General features: G+C 57.9%; 1 protein-coding gene across 1 annotated transcript; it reads right to left on the bottom strand.

The window, feature by feature from the left end:
* Positions 1 to 1,078: 1,078 nt before the first annotated feature.
* NLGN3 (neuroligin 3) lies at positions 1,079 to 24,089 on the bottom strand. The gene is given in 10 exon segments (XM_070952167.1): positions 1,079 to 3,151; positions 3,849 to 4,638; positions 8,524 to 8,709; positions 10,076 to 10,225; positions 12,227 to 12,286; positions 16,138 to 16,197; positions 17,188 to 17,736; positions 17,739 to 17,787; positions 17,789 to 17,841; positions 24,059 to 24,089. Coding segments are annotated over 10 exon segments (2,778 nt in total). The 3' UTR covers positions 1,079 to 2,301.
* Positions 24,090 to 24,991: the final 902 nt, after the last annotated feature.

The following is a 24,991-nucleotide window of genomic DNA, read 5'->3' as shown; positions in this document are numbered from 1 at the left end:
ACACGCAAGGAGAGATATAGAAGATTCTGGAATGGGACCTGCCTCTCTCCACCACCACCCCCTTTTGAAGCTGGGTCAAATCCACCCTCCCATCCCGAGGCAGAAGTGGGGTCTCAACTAGCCCCGCCCACACAGGTTCCCCCCACCACCACCTCCCCAGCCCACGACAGGTGCCTTGGTCCAGGTGCCTGCTGCAAAAGGCTTCAGCTTATGGCTCCCAGTTGCCATGGAAACACCACCAGAACTGGCATTGAGCAATGAAGAGAAAGGAAGGGGCACAGAAGGAGATCACAGGGAGGGGGTGATGGGAGCCCCCCCTCCCGAGGATGCTTGGCAAGACACACCAGCGATGGTCCTTGACCCTGGCTTCTGGGGGCACTGGTGGAGTTCTGCCCTTTTGGGTCCATCATGTGCCAGTTCCCCAATGAAGAGAGGGCAGGCAAAATTGTGGCTTCAAGTTGCCCTCAGAGGTAAGGGCTGCACCAGTGGGGTGGGGAGGGGAAGAGAGGGGGTCTCTGCCACCCAAAGGCCTTGGGACCCTAAAGGCAGGAATCCCCCATCCGCTGCTCCAAAGCACAAGGGCTTCCCACCCCACCCAAGTGCTGCCTGCTTTCTGGCTCATAAATCCAAACTGAGCAGAGGCACTTTTTCATCCCAGAGTGAACAGCAGTCTGGCAATGAGACATCTGGGGAAAAAGGGCCAGAAGTTTCCGAGGGGTGCTGGCCTGCATCCCCCTTCTGGTACCATAGGTGGGAGTCTTCTCCAGATCCTAGGCGGGTCTGTGGCCGGCACAGGAGAGACGCCCTGCCGTTCTTCCACCCTCCCCACCCCAACATGACCCAGCCCAAGAAGAGACAGCACAGCCAGCAGCTAAAAATATCCCTTCCAGTTTATTGGGAATTTTCTCGTTCCTCTGCTCCAAGATACATTCCCCACCCCCACCCCCCAGCAAGGAGCAGGCTGGTGACGGGTGGAGGAGACACACACAGAAGTTTTAAACTTCCAGGCAAGCTGGATCAAATCCCACCGCCTGAGTTGCTTGCAGCCCCTCCTCAACGTGTCCCCCTCCCACCACCTCAGAATCCTCACCTTGCCAGCTGACAGTGCTGCTGACCACCTGGTGGGCCCTCCTGCCAGCCAGACTCCGACAAGGCAGGGTTTGCTATCTGCTGTCTTCCCCTGCCCTCTTGCCCCCCAGGCCCAGGCCCAAGACCCACCCGTGGCAAATCCTCAAGCTGCCACTGCGGGGTCTCCATCAACCAGCAGCCCCTGTCCTGGACCTGGCAGCCAGCCACATGGGGGCAAGCCCCTTCCTGCCCCTATGCGTGCCACCCTCCTCCTTCCCTGCCTCTCCAACCAGCAGAGGGGTAGCTGTGAGTTGGAGGGCAGGGCAGGCTGTGGGCTGGCAAGAAGCTCAAGGATGCGGCTGGGCCGTGGTCTGCAGCTGGCCGGGGCAGAGGGCAGGAGGAGGCTGCTGGTCCCCAGGAGGATGGATTGGCCATTGGACACGATGGCTAGGAAGGGCATATCAAAAGTACAAAATGGCCTCGTGGTTTACTCTGTGCCACTGCCCGCCCCGAGGGAAGCCTGCTGGTTTCAGAGTTTGGCACAGATGCAGCTGGAGGAGGGGGGGGTGGATGTGCTTGCCTGGGTGACGTGTGTGTCTAATTGGCTGTATCAAGAACACTTAGTTTAAAATCTTTACAAAGGACAAAACACGGTGTCTCCGTTAGTGTTTAAAGAACTAAAGATCTGCTTAAAAAAGGTCTTTTGGAAAGAAACAGACAGACAGACAGAATCTCCGCAACATGAAAAGTGTGGTATGGAGCCAGGGTACCAAGCAGTACCTGCTAGGCCCAGCATCAAGGCCAGGGGATCCAGGATCCACTACGGGGTTTAGAAACACCCCCACCCGCCCCCAAATGGCACCTGTCCAAGAGCTCCAGGAACTGCCAACCATCTCCTGCCACAAGGTGGCAGCTAAGCTTGTGGGAGCCGTTCTCCAAAGCTCTGTTCCAAGAGTGCCCACTAGGAGGTGCCCAGGCGGAGTCCCCCACGGTGGTTCCAGGAGGCGAGGGGCTGTCCTGGGCTTCCTTGGCAGTGCCAGCTGGACCTGGGAGCACAAAGGGTTTACTCAGGACAGCCCGGGGGGGGGGGTCTCGCCTTCTCTGCCGGACTCCATGAAGCCTCCGTTGCTCTGGAGATGAGGAGAGCAAAGCACTTGATAGTACGAGCCAAGAGAGTTGCCATGTCTGACCCCATAGCCCAAGGTCCAGTGAGGTGGAGCGTGTGCATGGCGGCTATACCCGGGTGGTGGAGTGTGAGTGAGGGAGCCCAGTACTGCTAAAGCTGGCAGCAAAGGTGTTGTAGGGGTGCAGGGTCTGCAGCCCCACCAGGGAGTTGGGGATCATGGTGATGGTGTTGGGCGTCATGAGTGGAATGTCGTCGGGTGAGCGGCGTAACGTGAGCGTGTAGTCGGGCAAGGCGGTGAGGCGGAGGGCATCGTGGGTTGGGACTGCCTCACAGTCTCCATGGTGCGCCTGGCTGGTCTGCAGAGAGGGAATCTCCTCTTCTGGGGTGTGCCCGATATCGTTGGTGGCGGGGGCATGCTGCGGGCTGGGCTGGCGGTGGGTGTCCTGCCGTCGCTTGTCCTTCCGGTAGTAGAGCGCTGCAAAGGCCAGAACGTTGAGGAAGAGGAGGGAGGCCCCCACGGCAATCGTGACGCTCAGCTCGGTGGAGTAATCTCGGGGGTTCTCCACCAGGAGCGTGCCTGCCCCATCCTGCTCGGGGTTCCACTTCTCCTGTGAACCCTCGCTGGTGTAGGCAGTGGAAATGGCCGGCCGTTTGGTGCTCCAGGCCTTCCCATTGGGCCGGCGCGCCATGTGGGAATTCTGGGTGGTGTCAGGAGGCGGCACCTTCGTGGTGGTGGAGGTGTAGTGGAACATGTCGTGCAGGTTGTACAGATGCGGGACCAGGTGCTTCCAAAAGGCAACCTTGGTGGCACGGTAGTGGTCGCGCACCCGAGGCTTGAGGCCAATGTGCAGGTAGAGCTGGTCACGGGGGTTGTACTTGGACCAGGCGACTTCCTCAAACCGATTGGCCTTGGTGTGGATGAACTTGGTGTCCTGGGGCACTGGCTTGTTAGGGTCCCTGAAAGAGAGAGAGAGACAGAGAGAGAGTGAGAGAAAGGGAGGGAGGCAGAAAGAGAGACAGCAATCCCTTGTGTGCCACTAATGAGGGGGCTCCCTGGGGGAAGGGGTTCTTTCCATTGGACCCACCTGCCAAGCAGGGGCATTTGGGCCCAAGGGACTCTGATATACATGGAGAGACTCTCTGTCTTTTGAGGGCTGCAGAGAGCGGAGCCTTTTCAGAACAAAAAATCAGCTTGGCAAAGACCTAGATTCCTGTTTTAGTAATCTGAAGGATTAAAACTGGACTTTCCCTAAGTCACACTGGCTGGGAACTCTGGGAGCTGCAGTCCCAACACATCTGGGGGGGAATAGGCTAGAGAAAGCAGATCTAGGGGCTCAATCCTTGAGAGCCACTGGAGAAAGAAGCGACCTCCTTGGACTGCTGGTCCAAGGAGCCCGTTAGTCTTCCCCTCCAAGGAGAAGAGATATTTGTTTTTCTCCCTTCTCTCCTTTTCAGATCCCTAGAACTAAATCTGCCAAGGGGGCCAGAGCTTTGCACCCCTCTCCTCCCACACAGCCTGATAGTGACAGCGGAGGGTCCTTTCAATGTCCGGTTCCACACAGCAGACGAGCGACCTGGCTCTACCCTCTGGGAGATGCCAGCCACACACCCTGCAAAGCCCGCCAAAGGCGCAGTCTGGGGAAGGGCAACATACCCAGTCTTGGCAAAGTTGGTCCAGTAGGTCATAACGACGGCACTGAGCATGACGTCGTTCTTGGAGAAGTTGCAGGGAAAGAGGTCGGTGGGGCCAATCATGGGGATCCCAAAGACGTAAGGCACCTCGTCTCCGTGGGCCGCATCAGACCAGGGCGGCTTCATGAGGCTCTGGCAGTGGTGATAAAAAGCGTAGAAATACGTGGGGGACCCATAACGAGCGTGAAGGTCAGCGGTCACCACCGACGGCTCAACCCACTGGTGGTCAGTGAAGAGGGCCACCAGGGTCTTGCGTCGTGTTTCCGGGTTGTCCCGGTCAGCCCAGTCTGTGTACATGAATTTGATGGTCTCGCGCAGGGTGTCTTTACCCTCTGGGTAGCCGTACAGGTTGTCCACAAAATTGGAGACAGAATAATCAAAATCGCTGCCTGAAACACCATCCTCCGGGTCCACGACCCCCTCCACAAACTTCAGTCCCTCACCCTGGTTGACGCCAAGCATGATGTCATAGTTGAGGAACTCTCCCTGCTCCATCAAGATCTCGGGGTCGTCCGGGATGACGTCCCCATCGATGACCGGCCCAAAGGCCACGTGGTAGCGTGCCGGCTGGATGTCCTGCTCCACCAGTTCCTTGGCAGTCTTCTGCCTCAGGCAGTCCACCATGTCCACAGTGTCCAGAACATTGCAGCCCACTTTGTCAGCCAGCAAGCTGGTGTACTTCACCGGCTGGTAGTTGACTGCCCAACTGGACAGAGCGGAGCCACTCTGGATGATGGCTCGCTGGAAAAGACCTGTGAGGCGAGAACACAAGCATGGCAGAAACGGGCAGGCCGCCCATGAGAGGGACCCTTCGGTTTCAAGAAAGCTGTGCTGAAGGGACACCACCAACGCCTACAAGCTGCTCTCTATCGCAAGAAAAGGGGCAATGGGGGGACAGATGGCCCAACGGAGACAGCTCGTCTCCAGCCATGCCGGCTCCTTCGTCCAAGACCAGGCTGCAGGCTGCAAATCCTGGGCTTGCGGCCTTAGCACAACCCCCTTCGCATCTCCGTTCATCTCTCCCTGGCAGCCACACCATGTCAGCCTGGCACCAGTCAAGAAATCCTGTTCCTGTTCCACCCAGTCTCTGGGAACAATGGGCAGGAATGGAAGAAGTGGTGCTCGTCCCTCCCCCCCTCCCCCCAGCCTCAGGCAGGGCAATCTGAGGCTGGCATTGTGGGGGTTAAGCCTATGGTACTTAACCCTGCATGTTCCACAGAGAACAGCCCTCATTTCCTGCCCAGCTGGGCCCTGCTCCGTGCCAATGTGGGCTCGGCAAACTGCACATTCCCCAGGGGCACAAAGGAGCCTTTTTGCTGGCGGGAACACAAGAGACCGAGGACGCCGGGCCTAGGAAGCCGGCCCACAAAGGCCCTGGGGCTGGCAGAGGAATGCCAGGCCGGGCTGGGTGCCAAGGTTCCTTCCGTGTGGCTTGTCCTCAGAATACAAAAAGGTCCAGGAAGTGCAGCGTCTGCAGCTGAAGCCGGAGGGAGGAAGGGGCAGAGGGCAGGAGGACAGCAGTTCCTCCACCAGCTCCTACCGTCCCTCGACCTCCAGGTAAAAAATGAGAGGCACCTTTGCTACAGAACTGGGGGAAGGGGAAGATGATTATTTATTGTCTCCCCCCCACCCTTGTGCTCCCTTAAAGCAACAGGGCCGTTTCCCAGGGTTCACCCTTTTCTCCCTTGGAAGACCCTTACACAAGCTTGTTTCCCCCAAAGCTCCCCTCCCCGGGAGGGAGCCTGCATCAGGGTCACCTTCCAACCACCAAAGCCACTTCGGCTTCCAACCGTCAGGCTGCGTCCCAGAGGGAAGGACTGCCAGCTGTGCCCGAGAGCCGCTCAGTGTCTTTGGGACCACCCCCCAAGGGCAGCCTCCCCCAACCTGGTGCCCACGTTCCTCAGTTCTGATATCTTGGCGGTTGGAGCCCCACCCAGAACCATCGGGGTGGGGAGGGACCGTTGGCTAGCAGATGGTAGGGGATCCAACAAAACCCAGCTACACTGCCCCTGAACCGGGCTAGTTCAGGCCACCTGACCACGTGGCAAGGTAAAGCGCAGCCAGCTGGCCAGAGCATCCCTCCCCCTCGTCCACCTGCTGTACCAGCCCTGATGCGGCTATTTGAATATTCTCCTGGTGGCTTCTGGATGAGCTTCGCAGGCCCCAGAAATGCGTGTCCTGCAAATGACCGGAGCTAATTCTCTCGCTTTCCAGCTGCTGGGTAGCAGAAATGGGCGAATCTCCTTTGCACACACAGCAAGAGGCAGAAATAGCTCCTGCCTCTTCTCTCCACCTGGTGGACAGCCCCCCTCCCCCCGACCGCCACACACACCGTGGGCAAAGTGGAAGACTAATTCTTCCTCTCATCTCAAGTGGGGGGGAGGAGGGGGGCTCCTGCCTGCTTTCTTGGCTCACAAAAGAGCACTTGAATGGAGGTTGACTGCACAGCGCAGGCAGAAGCCTTCCACAGAGGGTCTCCTGGGTCGCTCTGGGGCCTCTGCTCGGCAGGCAGGCAGGATTTCAGCTGCTACCTAATGCATTCCGGCATGGGAGGAGGAGGCGGAAATGCAGTGGGGGAGGGGGAGGCTGAGCAGCACTCCCAGCATTCTCCAGCAAGCAGAGGGAAGCCTTCCCTGGCAGGCAGCCGCATCCGAGGAGAGCCTGGGGCTGCCTTAGCTTGCCTCCACTCATGGAAGCCTAGGAGATCCCTTTGGGGCTCCAGGCAAAGGAGGGATTTATGGTGCAGAGACCACAGGGTGGCCCTCCCCCCTCCCCTTTGCATCCCTGCCGGTAAACATAAGAAATACGGAGGCTCTCCCACACTGGGGACCCTTCCAGCATCATGCCCGTCCCTGCTGGGGGCACTGTGACAGGGGTCCCCCCGTGGGGGCTGCCCCAGATCCTTTCTGCTGCAGTGACTGAACCTGAGCAGAACAGGCAGAGCTAAGTTTTTCCTAGCCTGGGTGCACTCCAGATGTGTGGAATGGATATTATGGCAACGATGATCCAAGGCATCTGGAGAGGGTCACTCTCGGCCCTTTCCCTGGGTCTGCAAAGGACCCCCAGTGGCCTGCCAGAGGTTCAGCAACCTCTGTGGGGGCACAGGTTGACACCCCCTCTTCAGACATTGATGCCAATGTGCAAATACCTCTGAGGCCCCCTCGGCCCAAGTCCAGGAAAACCTCTGGGAGCCCAGAGGAAGAATGGAGCCACAGGGTCCTTGCAAGTCTTTGGTCCCCCCGTCCTAACCCCACGATGCTTTTGGCCCCGAGACAGACATCCCATCCTGACTTCTATGCAGCGGATGCTTCTCTAAACACCCCAAAGGGGTGATAACATTAACTAAACCGGGGGGGGAGGGGAGGCATTTGCTGGTGGCTCGGCTAATTCCCATTCTGCAGGAGCCGTAAAAACATCATGGAAATATCAGCCAAGCTGTGCTGTGATATTTGGTGTGCTGCTTTTTCAGCTGCTGCAGGAACTCCTGGGCAGCAAACTGGACACGCAGAAGCTGCTGGATGTCTAATTAAAAAGCAAGGCATCCTTCCGAACCCCAAGGCAGCATCTATGCCGGGTTACCCATCCATGAGGATGGCGTGGGCACCATCGGGCAGGGACAGGGACAAGTGTAAATACTCTTATAGCTGTCCCAGCGGTGGCGCTGGGCTGGAAGCCACGCCATTTTTAGCCTGCAGATTGCCTCTTAATGGGCTCTAGAGCTGGCAGGGACCCCGGCATCAAATCGCCCCCCCCTCCCTCATATACAGCTCTAGCTTCCCAGAGAATGTCCAGGCAGGCTCTGCCCACCCCATCTACAAAGAGGTCCCTACTCTTCCCGAGATCAGCCGGTCCAGCTAGGATTCAGATGCAGAAGGAGCAAAGCGGGCCTTGCTCCTTCCAAGGCTTTGCTTGGCTGGGGTTTTAATTCACGCATGTTGGGGACTCGGTTCCTCCTTGGCCTTGGGCCCATCTCTGCAGTTGTGTTTTCTGACGGAGAAACTTGCAGACTTCCTCTGGCAGACTGGAAGGCCTCTGGCTAAGCTCTCCTGGACCGTATCTGGCCACAGGTTGCAACCAGCGGTGGGTTTTTACCGGTTTGCCCCGGTTCGAGCGAAATGGCAGTGGCGGCAGTGGGAAGCTCTGCCCACCCACCCAGATGTCTCTGTGCATGCACAGAAGCGTCGTGTGAGCACGCCTGCACCCGTGAGCGAACCGATAGTGACCGAAATTGAAATCCACTACTGCTGTCAACATCTGTCCTTGGAGGAACTACTGAAGCCGGCTTGGCAAAGGGAATATCCCGAGGTTGGTTTCCACTGGAAGACGACTCGCCTGTGCATCTGCCATCGTCATAACAAAGAACCTACTTCGACATCTAAGCATTTGTTGCTGCCTGTTTTCCAATGGCCTTTGTAAATTCCAACTGTTAGTTGATTTTGAAATAGAAGTTATTGTCGCCTCCCTCCTTATAACCCTGAATGCAGAGATTCAAGGATGCTTTGACGCCCGTAATTCCACATTAGTACAGAAACAAATCATCTATGGTAAACAACATGGGGGGAGGGGGAGGTCCAGAGAGGAAGAGGGGCAACTGGGGGTCTTCCCCCTCTTGGGAGAGACCGAAAGGCCTCCCTTACCTTCGGAGTGGTGCGACAGGGTGAGCAGGCTGACGCAGGAAGCCCCAATGCCCGACCCGAAGACGGTGATGCGCAAAGGGTCGCCACCAAAGAAGGCGATATTCTCGCTGATCCAGCGCAGAGCCTGGATCTGGTCCAAGAGCCCATAGTTGCCTTTGGCAGCCTGGTCGCCGGTACTCAGGAACCCTGCAGGCAAGCAGAGGAAGGCCGGTTGCTCCCCAGCCAGGACCTCCATCCCCCCTCCCCACCGCTGGCCAGGCCCCAGCAAAGGGCCATTCCCCACGCGAGGGTTCCAGAGGGAGCCTTTTGCCACCTGTGCCCTTCCCACAGCCTCCTCTGCTCCGGAGGAATCTGGCCCTGAATGCCCCTTGGGAGGACAGGCTGGACAACCCCACCATCTACTCAGCTTTTCGTTGGGACTTTTCCAATTTTTCTGTCCTTCGTTTGAGGTCACTCTTAGGCTGTATCTAGAAACTGCCTCTCTGGCTTTGCCTAATGACAGGCCAGTGAAAAACTTTTAGCAGTTTCACGTTTTTGAAATGTTTGGGAGCTCGTGATTTCTGCAAGCCCAGGAAAGGGATCAATGTGGAAATGAGCTGAAACGTATTACACCAATCTAGGGGAGTTCAGCTCGGCACCTTCGGCACCCTGGCCTGCGGGCTCATGAGCCGGGCACGTCATTTCTGGGCTCCTGACAAATCCCCTCCCCCGAGAAAAGCTTTCTCCTCTGCTCGGAGGCTGCTGCAGCCACAACCCAGGCACCCTAAAATGCCAAGGCACCACCTGGGGTTAGGGTGGCCAAAGGCCCCGAAAGTCAAGGGCGAGGGCCAGGGGTGAAATCCAGCAGGTTCTGACAGGTTCTGGAGAACCGGTAGCGGAAATTTTGAACAGTTCGGAGAACTGGCAAATACCACCCCGAGTGGGGTGGGAATGGAGATTTTGCAGTATCCTTCCCCTGCCACGCCCACCAAGCCACGCCCACAGAAAAAAATAGGATTTCACCACTGTCGGGGGCTGTTTGTCTGTGGAGCAGGAGAAATAAGGCCCTTCCCAGCTTCACCCTGCCTGCCTTCCGCTCCAAAGAAGCCCTTCAGGATCCAGCGGGCGGCTTCCGGAGGTGGCCTGGCAGCCCCCCAGCAGAATCACAGGATACTCCCTCTGGGGAGGCGTATTAGTGGTACTTGCCGAGTGGCGCAGAGAGGAGATGGGGAAAGAGGGTTTCTACAATATTTAACCACAGATCAATACTTGCTCTCTGCGGGGCCCTAATAGGCAAACACGAGGGAACTCCAAGTTAGGGAAACAGGGCGACTTTCACGTGGGTCCGTTGGCCCCGAGGAGGGTCGAGGGCTTGTCCTGGGGGCCAGATGCTGGAGGGGGAGGGAGCCCTTTCAGGGGAACTGGTGCCAAAGCTGGGGATCTTGCTCCCTGCAGGACTCTCTTCCTATTCCCCACAGGGTCCCGCATCCCCCAAGCTGCTAAGGGATGTGGTGGCTGCCCAGGGTCTGCCAGGGGCCTCCCCACGCTGGGATGGTCGTGAGAATCTCCATACCCAGGACTCCCACACGGTAGTTGAGAGTGATGACGATGACGTTGCCGTAGCTGGCCAGCACGCTGCCGTCAATCATGTTCCCTGTGCCTTCCATGTAGGAGCCCCCATGGATGTAGACCATCACCGGTTTGGCCCCGCTGTCTCGGATGTCTGCAAGGGGGAGAAGCTAGAGACAGGAGTCTGGCACGGCCTGCTGGGCACCCACCTCTGCGTTATCTAGACCCTTCCCGGGGAGACGAGGCACAGCAGGGACCTCAAGCTCTGCCCGCAGGTTTCCGGCCTGGCAGACAATGTGAGAAGGCCCTAAGGCTTGCAGGAGCCCCCACAAGGTCCCTTGAGCTCTGGTGGGCCAGCTGAGAGTCTCAGGGCTTGGGACTGAGCCCTAGAAAGATGCGACCACCAGGGAGAGGAAGGGTTGGGACGCAGCACTTCTCCTTTCACTGGGGAGTGAAGTATTCTGGTGAGGATCCATTCTGGATGGAGGGGGGCGGGAGGGGAATAGCCCAGCCTCACCTTTCGTCTGAGAAGCTGCTGCTTCACCAGACTTGCTAGCAGAAACACGCTCAGTGATCCTGCAAGATTCATCCCCCCCATCTCCCCACCTCTTCCCTCTTGCTGATTTCAGTCAAATGCCCCTGGCACCTGAACCAGGATGACAGCCTGTGCCCCCCCAGCAGCTGGCCCTGCCTGTCCCGCCCAGGCCCTCAAGGCAGTGGCAGGAGCAGCTCCCCAGGGATCCACACACACGCTCAGAGCTTGCACTCCTGGGAGCTACAGTCCCGGGGCAGAGTGATCACCTGGCACTGCCCCGTCAAGGATGCCCAGAGGGGCTCTCTACCCACCCCGGAATACTGACAACTCTAAAGCAAGCAGACGTTATAAGTACAAACGTTATAAGCAAAAAATCAGCAAGAAGCTCCTCATGGCAATGTCAAGACAGGGACCCCATCTGCCTTTGCCATGAGAAGGGGCATGGCTGGCCCATCCCAGGGAAGAGCTCCTCCAAGGAGATTGGGGGGCAGCAAGCCCCATTGTCAACTTGGGGGTGCTTCCACCCAGGACAGAGGAAGCACTCTGGCCACAAGAATTGCCACTCAAGATGCCAAATAAGCCACCGAGTGCCTGGCAGTGTAGAAGAGCACAAACAGGGCTGTAAGCTGCGACTCCCAAATCCACAACTGGAAGAACATCCTGCCCCCTCAGGCCTGGCTAGGAGGCCTCGGGCATCCGCTTCCAGACCTGGCCCACCAGCTCAGCTCTGCTGGCATCCAAGTTCCCTGGAGTTCTTTTTGCTTCTCTTGCCAAGCTGTTTGCACAGGTTGGCTGGGATTTCCTTAGGTGTCACCTTGACCTTTTCCTTCAAGCAAAATTGACGGGCATCTGGCACCAGGGATGCTTTCCTCAGGATTAAATGGCAGCCTCTCTGGGGGGGGAAGCAAGGGAAGCGAGCTCCCTGTGCCCAAGGACACTGCTACCCCTGGCATGGACAGAAATTGGCAGAGGGGCAAGACGCAGATCCTACTCTGTTGCAGAAGGGCACCGCTCTCCTCCGCCCAGTGCCAACGGTGCCCTTTGCAGCCACATTTCAAGTGCCCCTCCTGCCCAGAGCTGTGCCTCCCTGCCCTCCAATGTGTCGTGCCCCCAGGCCCCCACGCTGCCTTTTTCAGAGGCTCCTCTGACCAGGAAGCAGCCCCCTTCCCCGAGTGCCTGTCTGGGGAAAAGAGCCCCTGAGAAGCCAGGGGGTGTGCTGAGGACCCAGGCCGGACCCAGGGGGTGTGGTGTGTATGTGTGTGGGTGTGGTTGTGTGTGAGAATGGCAAGTGCCACTTTCTCCTAGACACGCTCTTCTGCAAGCCCATCGTGACCTTCTGTGTGGGGAAAGGCCAGAAACCCGGAGCGTCTGAGCTGAGAGGGACCCTGCAGCCCCTCGCCTCGACCTTCCCAACCAGCAAGCAACCCAGGGCGAGGGGCAGCAGGGTGCCCCCCCCTTCGACCGCTCAGCACCGGGAGAGACAGAGATACAAACAAGGGGGGAAGGGGGCTTCTTGGAATGGCAGCAGCAATGAGGACGTGCATGAGAGAGAGAGAGAGAGGGAGGGGTGGGTGGGTGGGTGGGTTCATGCATCGACAGCCACCTGGCGCACACAAATACCTTCATCTTCATCCCCGTCATTATCCGCTAAGTCCTCGCCCTGTTTCTTAGCGCTGGAGCCTGGGGACCAAACACGAGGAGACCGAACAAAAAGGAAGAAGGGGGCAAAAAAGAGAAACCAAAACAGGAAGGAAGAAAACAAAAGAGAATTCAAACATAGCATGGCTGCAGAGAAGGTGGGAAGGTCACCTGGCTCAGGCGTCTGCTAAGCCTCCGGCGCCCCTCGGACCTCCAGCAGCAGCACTGGGGAGGGGGCAGAGGCTTCCAGAGCCCTGTCCCCGGGGTCAGAGAGAAGGCCAGGCGGAGCTCAGGGGGAGGCCAGCTGCAGAGGTCACACCTGAAGGAGGAAGGAGCCCACCGGACCTGTCCCTGCGCAGCCAGCCAGGAGGGCCCCTGAGGGTCGTGGTGGCATCCTCAGAGAGGCAAGCCCCTTTGGATGCAGGCAGGGGCCCGACGTCGTTGTTGTGGGCATCACAGTCTAGCCGCCAAAGGGTGGAAACTCAGTGCTGCCAGGGGGCGAATATTCATGCCCTTGGCATGACCGCCCATTTCCACTCCAGGATTGCACAACGAGACCCTTGACTACCCTGTCCACTTGCTCGCACCAGCCTGTGGCACATGGAGGACCTGGGCTGGGGTCATTTCACTGAGGACCTCCAGAACTACCCTCCTCAGCTCTTGAGTAGGAACTGGACTTTTCCACAAGCTCCTCCGGGCTTTGGCTTGCCCACATGCCAACCAGGTGCGGCAGTATGGGCTCTTTCTGTTGCCCTGCAGGTGTCCCTTCTTTGCTGCCCCCCCCCTCAGAAAAGGGGGCTGGAGAAGGTCTGGCAACGCCTCTTTGCAGGACCCTTTGGGGGCTCCAGAAAGCCAACCTCAAACATCTTCAGCACCCCAGCACAGTGAATGCCGCCATTCCCGCTCTCGGCCACCCTTGGCGGCATTCAGTTCAGAGTGCCGAAAAGGCCCTGCCCATCTTAGGAAGAGTCAGCAGGTGCCCACCTGCCCATCCAGCTTGCGAGAGGTCCGAGGGCTCCACCCAAGGGGGAGGCTTGCATACACCTCCACCTTCCCCTCCCGCCTGGATCAGCTGAGAGCAGAACAAAGCGCTCCTGTCTCCAGCCGCTGCTGCTCAGATGCCAGGCCCGCTCGGTCACCATGGAAACCGAGGCAGAGAGAGGCTGCGCCGGTCCTCCTGCTCTCACGGCTCCGCAGGGCGCATCAGCCCAGCCCCGGCCATGTTCCTCCAGACCCCCAGTGCAAACAGAGGGGCAGGAGGAGCCACCCTTCGCCCAGGCCATCTCGTGGCTTTGGGGCATCCGGAGATGAGCAACCAAGGCCAGCCAAACGGAGGAAGCGGAGAAGGCTGCGTGGGAGGGATCGGCCCAGGCAGGGGGTCGTGGGCAAAGCCTGGCAGAGGGTTCACGGGCACCGTGCAATGGAGCAGCCTTCCATGCGCAATATGGCCAACAGGCACGGGCTCCCTTCACCCCTGGCAGCCGGAGGGAGGGAGGGAGGGAGGGAGAGGGGGGGAGGAGGTATGTCCACTTTCCACCAGGATGAGGGGGAAATGAGGAAGGGGTGATTCCTTTGCTCCGGTGGGAACCTGCCACACCACATCAGAGCCGAATGAAACAAAAATGCTTTAGAGATGGCACAAAAGAGGGCACCGGGGCCTCAGCCGACGCGGAGGCCTTCTCCTTTCCCTCCGTTTTAGGCGGAGATGCCAATTCTTGCCTGGCAGATTAACCAGGGTATGAGCAGGAGCAGAATCTGCCACCGGAGGAAACGTCTGAGCTGAATTGGGCCCAGATGAGAAGGGGCAGAGAGGTGTAAAAGAAGCCCCCTCTTCCCCGTAAGGACACAACTCCCCCAGACCTCAGGTGGTTTGTCAGAAGCTGGTTTGAGGTGACTCCCCACTGCGAAACAGCCATTCCTAACCTGGCCTCCCTTCCAAAGGACCTTCTCCCACTGAATGGTGGGGCTGGACCTGCTCCTGAAGAAAGGGGGGAGGCGCGAGCCAAAAAAGAAAGGGAAATATTTTGGTATTGATGGGGTCTCCCAAAAAAGCCATGGGGTACCCTCCTTCTCGAGGACTGAGCCCTTCTCCCCACCCTCTGACTTTGTGACAGGGGGCTGAATGGGACCGGAGTCCTTAAGGGCAAGAAGCCAGAGGGAGCCTCCTGGCAGCGTCTCTGATGCCCCCGTTGCACATGGTGGCCCAGGATGCCCGGGCTGCTTGGCTCCTCCTTCAAACCGTTCAGTTTAACTTCCTCTTTCCCGGAGAGCCCCATGTCAGCGTTAGTGGATGGGCAAGTCAAAGACAAACTATGTAGCTGCTGCATTCACACCAAATGCTAAGGCATGGTTGGAGTCGCACAATGCACGGAGCCATAATCCCCGGCCGAACGGATTCCACTGGCAGGCGTCTCCCAAAATCCTCAGGCTCTCAGCCATGTGCCTGCCTGCCTGCTAGCTAAGCCACGTCTTGCTTAATCAGGGTTTGCTGAATGGGCCACACGGACAGGACTCGTATGATGCCCTAAGCCATGATTTAACAAACCACGACAGCTCCTTCAGGAAGCCGGCTAGCCCAGGCACAGTCTTGGGCAGTTATGCTCCACTCGAGCCATGGGGGTTTGAGACCCAGCGCCTGGGCCGAGGCTCCTCCCTTCATCCCAGGCAGAGAACCCAAGGAGACCTTCTGGGTTCAAACAGAGGAAGCCAACCTCTTTGCTCAACCTGCCTTCAAGCTGCCCCACATGCCTGGACCCACCAACCCCTCTGTGTGTGCGTGTGTGTGCAGGTGTGCTCATTATCTCTGGTCCTCCCTCAACTGCTTGGTATGACCCCCTCCTCCATTCCCTGAAGCCCCTTCTAAATGGCTGCTGGCTTTTGGCCATTTGGCTGGGAATGACAGGAGCTGAAACTCAACATGGGGGGCGGGTCCTCCTTTCCCCATGGGAATGCCTCCCTTTGTGTCAAAACTCAGGGACCAGTTTCCTCTTCCTTGGGAAGAGCTGTCCAGGCCCTGGGCCTCTCTCAGGGCGGGGGCAGAAAAGCAGGAAAAGAGCCCAGGGAGGCTTCAGCCGTCCCCACTACAGGCCTGGCACCTTCATGCCCGGGCCTTGGTGAAGGAATAACAGAGGAGATTTAAGGATGGCATTTGGCACAAGTGGTTGCCCGTGCTGAAGCTGCTGCTCCATCACGGGTGGAACCGAGACCCTTTGTGAGGAGGAAGGGGGGCAGAGCCAGCAGAGGCTCCCTGCCCACCCGTCTCAACTCCTGCCCAGGGGGCCAAGGCCGGGGGGCGGGGCAGAGGTCCAGAAGGACAACTGGGGCAAAGCAGACCCAGCAGTGGGGAAGGGGGATGGAGGCTCAAGAGAAGAATGGTTCTGCCCTGGTCCCAGGCAGAGGGAGAAGGCAGGGAGGGACCGAGCGCAGGCCTCTGCTGCCATGGATGTGCTTAGGGACCCAGGGGCCACGTGGGGGTTCCCATGGGGCTGGCCAGAGAAACAGGCCAGAAGCAGGGCCTGCTTCTCAGCCTTCTGCCCGCTGGCAGGGCCTTTCCCGGGACTGCTGAGAAGGAAGTGGGCAGAATTGCCTTCCAGTCGACTCTGGATGCGAGGCCAGCTCCAGCCCAGTGTGGGGCAGGGGAGAAGGGAGCTCTCTCCTCTGCCCCCTAGTGATAGGCAGCCAAGGCCAGCCAGGGCAGCTGTGCCTACGTGGGAATGCCACCCCCCCAAAAAGAGAGGGGGCTCTCCCAGAGGACTGGCCAGAGAGCCCTTGCAAGTCAATAAGCCCCCCACCCCCAACCTGTTGTGGCATGGGGCAGGCCAGGCGCCCCCTGGCGCTCACTCTCTCACTTGCCTCTCTCTGTGCCCTCTGCCAAACCCCGGCTCGCTACCTACCTCCTTTCCTACATATTTTCTTGTTGGGTTTTCGGGCGCATTCCTTGGAAATCCGCTTTACTGTAAAATGAATAAAAGACTACAAAATAACAGGAGGCCCCAGCGGAGGGTGTGGGCATGCAACCCGTCCTTCTCCCACCCAGCCCCCCACCCCCCCCTTGGGGCTGACCACAGGGAGGGCAGAGGGGAGCAGAGCAGCAGCTGCTCCGGGGGGGGGAGGGGGCGGGGGGGGGTCGCTGGAGGCCAGGAAGGGTGCAGGAGAGGAGGGCGTGTCAAGCGTGAAGCTCCCTCCTCCCCACCCGGGGAGGGGCCCAACTGCCCCAGTGCTGCTGCTGCCAGGTAAGAAGCTCCCCTCGGCAGGGACCCCCTTGTGGTGAGGCCGAGTTCGCTCGGGAGGGGGTTACTTACAGTTCCAACGGGAGAGCCCTGGAAAGGAAGAGTTAAGGTGCTCGGCCTCACCACAAAGAGCCCCCCTCCTGCTCTGGCTGCCCCCTGCTAGCACAGACCCTCCTCCAACCAGGGAGTGGTACCTACTAAGGCTGAGCTCAAGGACTGGGAAAGGTTTGGAAGAGGAAGAGGAAGAGAGAGCACCCACCATAACTGTCCTGCCAAGGACCCCCTTGAAATGGGGAGAGGGGGGATGGAGAGACAGAAGGTTGGGAGGAGGTCGACCCATAGCCAAGCCTGAGGGCACCTAAGGCCCCCTGCTGCCCCCCAACCAGCTGGGACACCCTGCAGCTGACCGGAGGCTTCTCCTGTCTTGCCAACCCAGTTCAGGATGAGGATGATGGTGGCTGGAGGGGGGGGAGGGGAGACGAGCAGAGGAGGAAGGGCCCATGTGGAGAGAGAGCGAGAAGGAGCGCATGGCAGCCAGGAGGGACAAGCGTCATGGCCAGAAACGGATGCGCACAGACAGACAGACAGACAGACAGCCATGCGGAAGGAGGAGAGCAAGTGATGGCAGCATGCTCAAACGCCAGAGAGACATGCGTGCACACGCACACACACATACAACACACGTGTCCTGCAGGCACCCCGCTGGGGACTCACCATCCTCGGTGGGGATGTAGATGTTGAGGTACAGACAGTCCTCGTTGGGGTCCTGAATGTAGGTGGCCACAATGTCCAGGTTGGAGGTGAACCAGATGGGGAGCATAATCTCGGGCACGGCAGTGTGGATGTTCTGCGGGCACACTGGGGGGAAGTGGGTGGCATTCCGGATGCCCGACCAGGACGGTGGAGGCTCAGGGGGCAGGAACCGCTTGTCCCCGATGGGAGGTGCGGCGTAGGGCACCCCCAGGTACTGATCCACCGGCCCCAAGATCTCGCTGGGCAGGGGCACACGCACCCCACGGAGCTTCCCGTAGTGAGTGTTGACGGTGGGCGAGTAGGCCTGGCTCTCCATCCGCACCACGGCCGAGGCGAGGCCCAGGATCCAGAGGGCCAGGTGTGCGCCCCACCCGGCTGCCCCCTTGGTTGCTTGTGAGAAGGGCGGGAGGAGAAGCGGGCATTGGCACAATAGCTGCCACATGGTCTGGGGAGGGCAGCGCTGGACAGCGGGCCTCAAGCAGATGCGGGTGGCTCAAAGGACCCTCCGGGGGGGGGTCCGGGTGGCAGGCAGGAGCGGTGGCAGCCAAGGGCCAAAGTCCCACAGCTCAGGAGCTCTTCCTCTCTGCAGGTGCAGCTCTTTGGAGACAGGTGGTCCTGCAAAGGGGAGATTTGGGGGGGGAGGCAGGTTAATAGTGACCAGTTTGGAGGGAGCAAAACTCATCCACACCTGACATACCTCCCCTCATAGAAAGAGATGCGAGGTTAAAAAGCCACCAGTCGGGCATCTGACTAGAAGTCTGATTCTTGGGGAGGAGACTCAAGGCCCCAAGGAGAAGGTTCCTCTTTCCACCCCATCGGGAGGGCAACGTTTGGGCCTCAGGACTTCCTCAACAGGAGGCTCAGTGGTGACTCCACCATGGTCTGGGCCAGTGCTGAAATCCAAATTTTTTTACTACCGGTTCTGTGGGCGTGGCTTGGTAGGCATGGCAGGGGAAGGATACTGCAAAATCTTCATTCCCACCCCATGGGGCCAGCCAGAGGTGGTATTTGCCGAACTACTCAAAATTTCCGCTACCGGTTCTCCAGAACCTGTCAGAACCTGCTGGATTTCACTCCTGGTCTGGGCTGATGGCTTACTAGGACCAGCATCTCCCAACTGGGACCAAATCTTCTTGTGCTGGTGGGCCTGATTGCAAGATGGCTTCCTTCCCTCCCTGTTTGGAGAGCCTCTCAGGGCCTTGGCTACTACTTCTTCCTCTCCTGGGTGACCTCAGTTTCGGTCCTGGGAACAATGTGCCAGGCGGCTCTTGCCTACAAGGACAGATTCCTGGGTTGTGCCTTTCATTCTCTTCCGGGGCACGATTGGAGGGGCCCCCCTGAGCTCCTAAGCGCTCAAGAAGGCAGACGCAGCTCCTGGTTGCAAAAAGTGCTTGCAAAATTATCCAAATTACATAATGCCCTTAAAGGGATAAAAGCTGCTCTTTCCCAGGAATTACATCCAGCTGTCTGAATTCTAGAGAGCTGTTCTTTGGCCATGGGCAGCTGGGGTACATTTGTGGCAGAAAAAGAGAAGAACAGAGAAGAAAGGCTTGGAAGGAGCTCAAGTAATTGCTAGTTACATCGTTGTTCCCCTTGCGGGGGAAGCTCAGAAGAGGAGGGGTGAAGTTAAGAGTCCCCCCAACAGGGAGAGGACAGGCAGAGCTCTGCAGGGGTGGGGAAGCCCACCCTCCTTCGGGATCTGGGTCTCCTTCTGCATAGCTGTGAAGAAAACGGTACGGAGGATCCAGCATTCAGGCAAGTTTCGAGGCTGAAGATGAAGGCCCCCTCAGGCCAAGACAGAGTCCTCTGGACGCAAAGAGGAGGCAAGACCGGAGCTGCCACAGGGTCAGTCCTCATTTCTAGCTGGGCCGGGGAATGGGACAGCTGTGAATCAAGGGGCCCTCTGAGGCTCAATGAAGCTCATGGATTTAGGCGGACTTCAAAATCAGATCCGGGCAAGAGATCGCCCACCCACCCACCCACCCAACCGCCTGAAGCAGAAGAGGTGGAAAGGCCCTGAAAAGGATCGCCCGATACCCCATCAACAACAAGAGGAGAACGAGTGGGTTTGGGGGGGCTGGAATGAATGAACCTGCCATGAGAGGAAGGCCAGGGCTGGATGAGCGCAGAGGTTTGGAGGGGAACCCATTGCTTTGAGCATCCTAAGGACAAGTGGTGTGGCCAGATTTACTGGCTGGACGACACCAGAATCAGTAGGCCAGGTAAGAGGAAAGACGACAGAGAAGTACAAGATGTCATTTCCAGATGCAGACTGAGAATTATTTGTATCCAGTATTTAAACTGAACTTTGAAAATTAAAGAGTGTAGGTCCCATAAGAAACGTTGACCCTGGCAAAGAGAAGGGCAGAATAGAAGACCCACTGAAAGAACATACAGTATCCAGGACATTGAACTTGGGTGAAATTGAATTTCAGGAACTCTGGGAAGAGGTCAGAGATTCTGCAAAAACCAAAGAGGAAAATGGATTTTCCCAAATCCAAGGAGTTATCATGAAAGTCAGAGACAGATGGAGGACGAGAGGCTTGGACAGGAAAAAAGCATGTACAACCCCTGAATGCAGATTTGCAGCATCAAACCAGGAAGGACAAAGAAAGGTATCAAAAGAAAAAAAAATGCCTAGAACTGAGGAAAATAAACAAGAGACGAAGCTTTTAGAGAGATCAGATAAACCACGGGAAGATGTACAGCTACTCATGGATCATCATCCAAAGCTCTAAGAAAAGCAAATGAGGTTAAAAGAAGATGGGAAGATTACACTGGAATCACTGCAAACAGGATCACAAAACGACAGAAACATTGGTGGAGAAGCAATTTATTCAGGCATTGGCTCCACTGAAAACGGGGGGACCACAGGCACTAAAGTAGTTACCAGGGGGGAAGCACTAAAAGTATCCCACCCCCACCCCACCCCCCAAGCAGCAAAGAAACAGCAATGAAACTGCTACCAGCTCCGTGTCAACAAATATGGAGCAAGACTGCAGGGACAGGAACTCCGATGGGCGGCCATTGTAAAATGGATGACAAAGAGATGCTCAGAGTGGGGTTCCTCCTTGCTTTATTGACCACAGCAAGTTCTTTGACTGTGGAGACCATGTGGGATCTGTTAAAGTGAATGGCTGGGCCATCTGTTTTCTCTTGGGGGGAACCTTTGCAAGGGACAAGAAGCTACTGTGAGAATTGGATGTGGAGGAATCAAGTGCCTTAAAGACGGGAAGGAAGGAAGGAGGGAGGGAGGGAGGGACGGAGCAGAGGGTTGCTCCTTGAGTGTCTCGATCCTAAATCCACCCCAATGGATCTTTTGAAACTGCACACTTATGCCCTCCTGAGAAGCTCTCAAAACACGGAGTTGGACAAGCGCACAACGGAGACGTGGCTCTGGCGGTGAGTGTCTACGAGGGAGTCAGCTCTTCCCTGGGTGTCTGCACATGGTGATGATAGTAACACCCACATAAATAGCTGGGTCTTTGTTAGCACTTCACCCGCTGTGTTTCCAAGTCAGCCCGAGCATCGCTGGGTGGGCAGACCCACAGACTGCGTTGGGCCAGCCTGGCTTAGCCACCATTCTTGCTGGCATCCTACCCAAACAAGAAAAGCCTTATGGAACCTGGTGAATTTCCCTCCAAATGGAATTCTAGGCCATCTGGAGAAGATCCACCTCAAATGGCACAGCATAAAGTGATGCCCGGGCCCTCTTCTCTTCCAGCAGAGACTTTGCTATGGCTTTCCCTGAAGAAGGAGAAGCAACCAAGGCTCTCTTTCTCTCTCTCACCCAAAAGGGTGAGGAAGGGTCTGTTTCCAGGGCAGAGCAAAGCCTTCGTGCACGACCATCCTGCTGGCATGCCAGGAAAGCTGCTTCTCTGGGCATCCTTTGAGGTTTGTCCCACTCAGTGACAAAAGCCTGTCTCTGTGGCTGGGTCTAGGCAGAGTGATGCTGAGGTTAATCCCCGCAAGCACAACTGGGCACTAAGGCAGACCAATGGGGCATTTGTAGCCGTCTGAAGCAAGGAGAGAGGAGGGCTGGAGGAGGCTCGGAAGAGACCTCAGCCCAGAGGCCAGAAGGAGGGCTCTCGGGGAAGAAGTCTTCCTCTTGCTGGGCTTCAGAGCCCCAGGTCCCCGCAGCTGCCAGGCTCTTCCTAGTAAAAGGGCCTCCGTTGCCTTGTGTGGCACTCCCTGGGGGAGGCGCACCAATCCCAGCGTGGTGACCGCCCTCCCTCTGGACTGTCCCAGGCTCTGTGACTCCACTGGCAGGGCACCCAAGCCCTGGGCTGGGCAACCTTGTTCACACCTGGAATGTGGAGCCCTCTCACCTCCCTTTCTGCTCGGTCTCTGTCCATCCAGGTCAAAATAAAGAAGCTCCTCTAGATAACCTTTCATCCTGGTGAATTTCTGCCTAAGCACAGGCCCAGCCACCCCACAAGAAAACTCTGCTGGTGCCAGGGCCCTGCTGAATTTGGCTCCAAGGTCCCCCAGGGCCCTGGACAAGCAGCCTCGGGAGGTTGAAGGCAGCTTTCCCTGAGTTGATGCTTTCTGGGTGAGCTGGACTACAACTCCCCTCATCCTTAGCCAGATGTTCTTCATGCAAGAGGTTCAACCTCTGCCCAAATCTCCGCAGTACTTGGACAGATGGACCAAGAGAAGGCGAGACGTTTCTCCAACAGAGAAGCAAGTGTCCAAGGAAAAGAAGAGGGGCAGCGACTGCAAACAGAGAGACCCTCCAAGGCACAAAGGAGGTTCGCCCGCAGCCCCTCCTGCGTCCTCTGGTCACACTTGGCTTTGAGGAGGCAAGACGGCTGCAGGGGACTCCCGAGAGCAGAGGAGAGCAAAGGCATCTGAAGGAGGTGAAGCAAAAGGCTCCAGATGACCACATTTTCCCAGACTGCCCTCTAAGGAGGAGCTCCAGAGGGCAAACTGCTGGGCCGGGGAAAACAATGGGCCCCTTCAACGCCTGCTCGGGGCTTTCTGAGGTGAAGAAGAGCACAAGCAGAATCTGGCTGGTGGAAAAGAGGAAGGAAGGAAGGAAGGAAGGAAGGGAGGAAGGAAGGAAGGAAGGAAGGAAGGAAGGAAGGGAGGGAGGGAGGGAGGGAGGGAGGGTCCAGAGACAGAGCAGCCATTCGTCAGCCGCAAAGGCAGCCCCCCCCCTTAGAAAATGACCTGTCTGGCCAGTTTATATTCCCCACGCTTTCCCTCCATTCAGTTCTTCTCCTAGGACATCCCCTTTCGCCACACAGATTCACACAGCCTGCAAACACAGACAAGCCACAACATGCAACACACTAACCGGAACCAAATAAGCCACTAAGAGTTGATGCAAACAACTGGGGTTCCCCCAATGAAGCCGGGCACCGAATCATCTGGCCAGACCTGCAAGCCTTGAAAGAGGCAGGGAGGGGCTTCCTTTTCGTCACTGCTGGCCCAATGGCGTGCCTGCCAGGTGACCCCGTTTCCCCCGGGGCAGAGCCTGGGAAGGTCTGGAAGACCAGAGAAGGTCTGGAGGCAACCTGTCCGGTACAGTCTTCTCCACTGCAGTGCTGGCTATGCATAATGGGGGAAGTCATCCAACTGACCTGGAGGGCAATCAGAGGTCAGGAAGAGCCAATGGAGACTAGCGGCTTCCCTGGTAGGACCAAGGATCGGGCTAGGGACCATCAGCCGATGGATTTCCTCAGCCACACACACCCCAGGCAGGACAAAAACCTAAGGCTGCACCCACGTTCTTTAGGACTTTGGGTCTTCCTCCCCCACAGCTGCCCCCTTTTAACTCTGCCTCGCTCGGACCTCTTTCAACTGTCTGCAGAGTCCAAAGTCCCAGGCAAGGGGCAATATTTGCCAGCCCCTCCAAGCTGGGACCTTCTGCGCACATACCAGGTGTGGCCCCCGAGCTGTGGCCCTTCCCTTTCCACAGGGAGGTTGGGAAGCAGCAGTGTCCGCCATGCAAGGGGCTTCCAGGAGCGCCAGTCAAGGAGAGGGCTGGTCACACACCCCTTCCAGCAGCCAAAGCTACCCCACCAACTGCGAGGCGGTCTTCTCTCTCACCCAAGGGGCCTTCACATTCAAAGTTGGCCCCGAGGGCTCCTGGCTAAGAGCAGCCTCTGAAAGCTGCACCCTCCGTGGGGTGGAAGGTGTTCGAGCTGCTCTGGCTGGCTGGACGTTGGGGCAACGCACCTCAAGCCCCAGCATCCCTCCAGCCTGGGCGGCCTTGATGGCATTGTGGGCATCTACTTGGAGCCAGGATGAGCTCTGCGTGGGAAGGCAAGCTCAGCTCTTTCCGAGACTGATGTCCAGTGATCCTGCAGGGCGAGTGAGCGCAGCAGGACAGAAGGAAGACTGGGGGTCTTTTGCAGGTGCACTGCCCCTTTTTCCACCTCCCTTTTCTTAGCCAAGCACCTTCCAATGGAAGCAGCTCTGCTCATTGGCAGACTTCGGCCTGAATGTCTCCCCATGTCCTCCCTGTGCAAAGGCGGAAGCTCTGGAGAGCTCAGCCCCATGCGGCTCTACAGGGCTCCCCTCTTGCCCGAGGTCTTTCGGGTTCTGCCTGCAGCAGGAGAGGTGCATGAGCTGGTTTTTTAAAACAAAAGAATGCAGTCCGTCTTCTTCCTGCAAGCAGCAACAGGGAATCAATCCCTCCTTGTCCGTTCCTGCCGTCACCCACTACAGCTGTCAGTAAGAGCCTCTGCCCACCTGATGACTTGCAGAGGCAGCCTGGTTTTCCTCGGAGGGCGGGAGGGTCGGGGGGAGAGAAAGCCATTGTCCCTACACATCTGGAACCCTCCCCCGGGAAGACAGCTCACAGCCAATCAGGAGCAGCCCTCACCAGCTTTTGATGCTTGTGGCCTTTCCCACATGCTCAGTGCATGTCATGTGCAGCGCCTGATCACACCTTGCAGCCAGTCTGTTGTCCGGGCAAGAGCCTTGATGGGGGAGGCGGGGGGGGGGGGCTAAGAAGAAGCAGGGGGTGTCACCCCCCTAGGTGGACCAGGGTCTTGGCTGCCCTCTTCCCAGCCACCGCTTCCCACCAGCCGTCCAGTGGGAGCCGTTGCCAGCCGCTGCCTGTAGAGGAACTGCTGGTAGCTCAAAATGGCTCTTTCTCCCTGGCACGGATCCCAGAGGGAGGGGCTTTCCCTGAGCCTTGAACTAGGAGAGCCAGGGATGGGAGGGCACTTGGGGGGTGAATCTGCTACTAACTATACCGCCTGCTTGCCACGGGCACTTCCTGCCACCCTATCTTCTTTTCTGGCGCGTGGCCGTTATGCTTGGCCACCCTGGGGAGCGGTGGAGAGCAGGAATGCCCCCCCTCTGCCCTGCTTCTCTGGGGCAAAGAGGCTAATCTGCTGCAGCCCTTTGCTCCACGGGTGGGTCCCCTCCCCACCCAAACCCCCTCCTGTGTGGGCTTAGGGAGGGAAAGCCCGAAATCCTTGGGCCCACTGGCTCCTGTTTCCTCCAGACCAGCATGGGATTCTCCTGCCTGTGGGACCCCCAGGGTCACCTCTCCCTATGGCTGATTCAGCAAGAGCACCTGAGACCCCAGGAGTTCCTGAGGCTCTTCCCATAAGGCCCACCTCACAGGGGGGTTGTCTAGATAAAGGGGTTCATAAAAGGAAGCAGTTGGCAAACATAGAAACCCAGGCCTCCATCCTCACAAGTCCCTGGAGGAGACAGGCGAAGGAGTAAAGGTGCAAGGGAAAATGGCACATTTTCTTCTTTCCTGCCTCACCAAAGGAGAAACTTTGGCTACCGAACCTGCCAT

The sequence above is a fragment of the Pituophis catenifer genome, unplaced genomic scaffold, assembly GCF_029215685.1.
Source record: "Pituophis catenifer annectens isolate HBS135680 unplaced genomic scaffold, rPitCat1.0.hap2 SCAF_11, whole genome shotgun sequence".
Taxonomy (NCBI): Eukaryota; Metazoa; Chordata; class Lepidosauria; order Squamata; family Colubridae; genus Pituophis; species Pituophis catenifer.
Note: the sequence above shows the minus strand (reverse complement) of the source record. Positions and strands in the feature narration are given on the sequence as shown.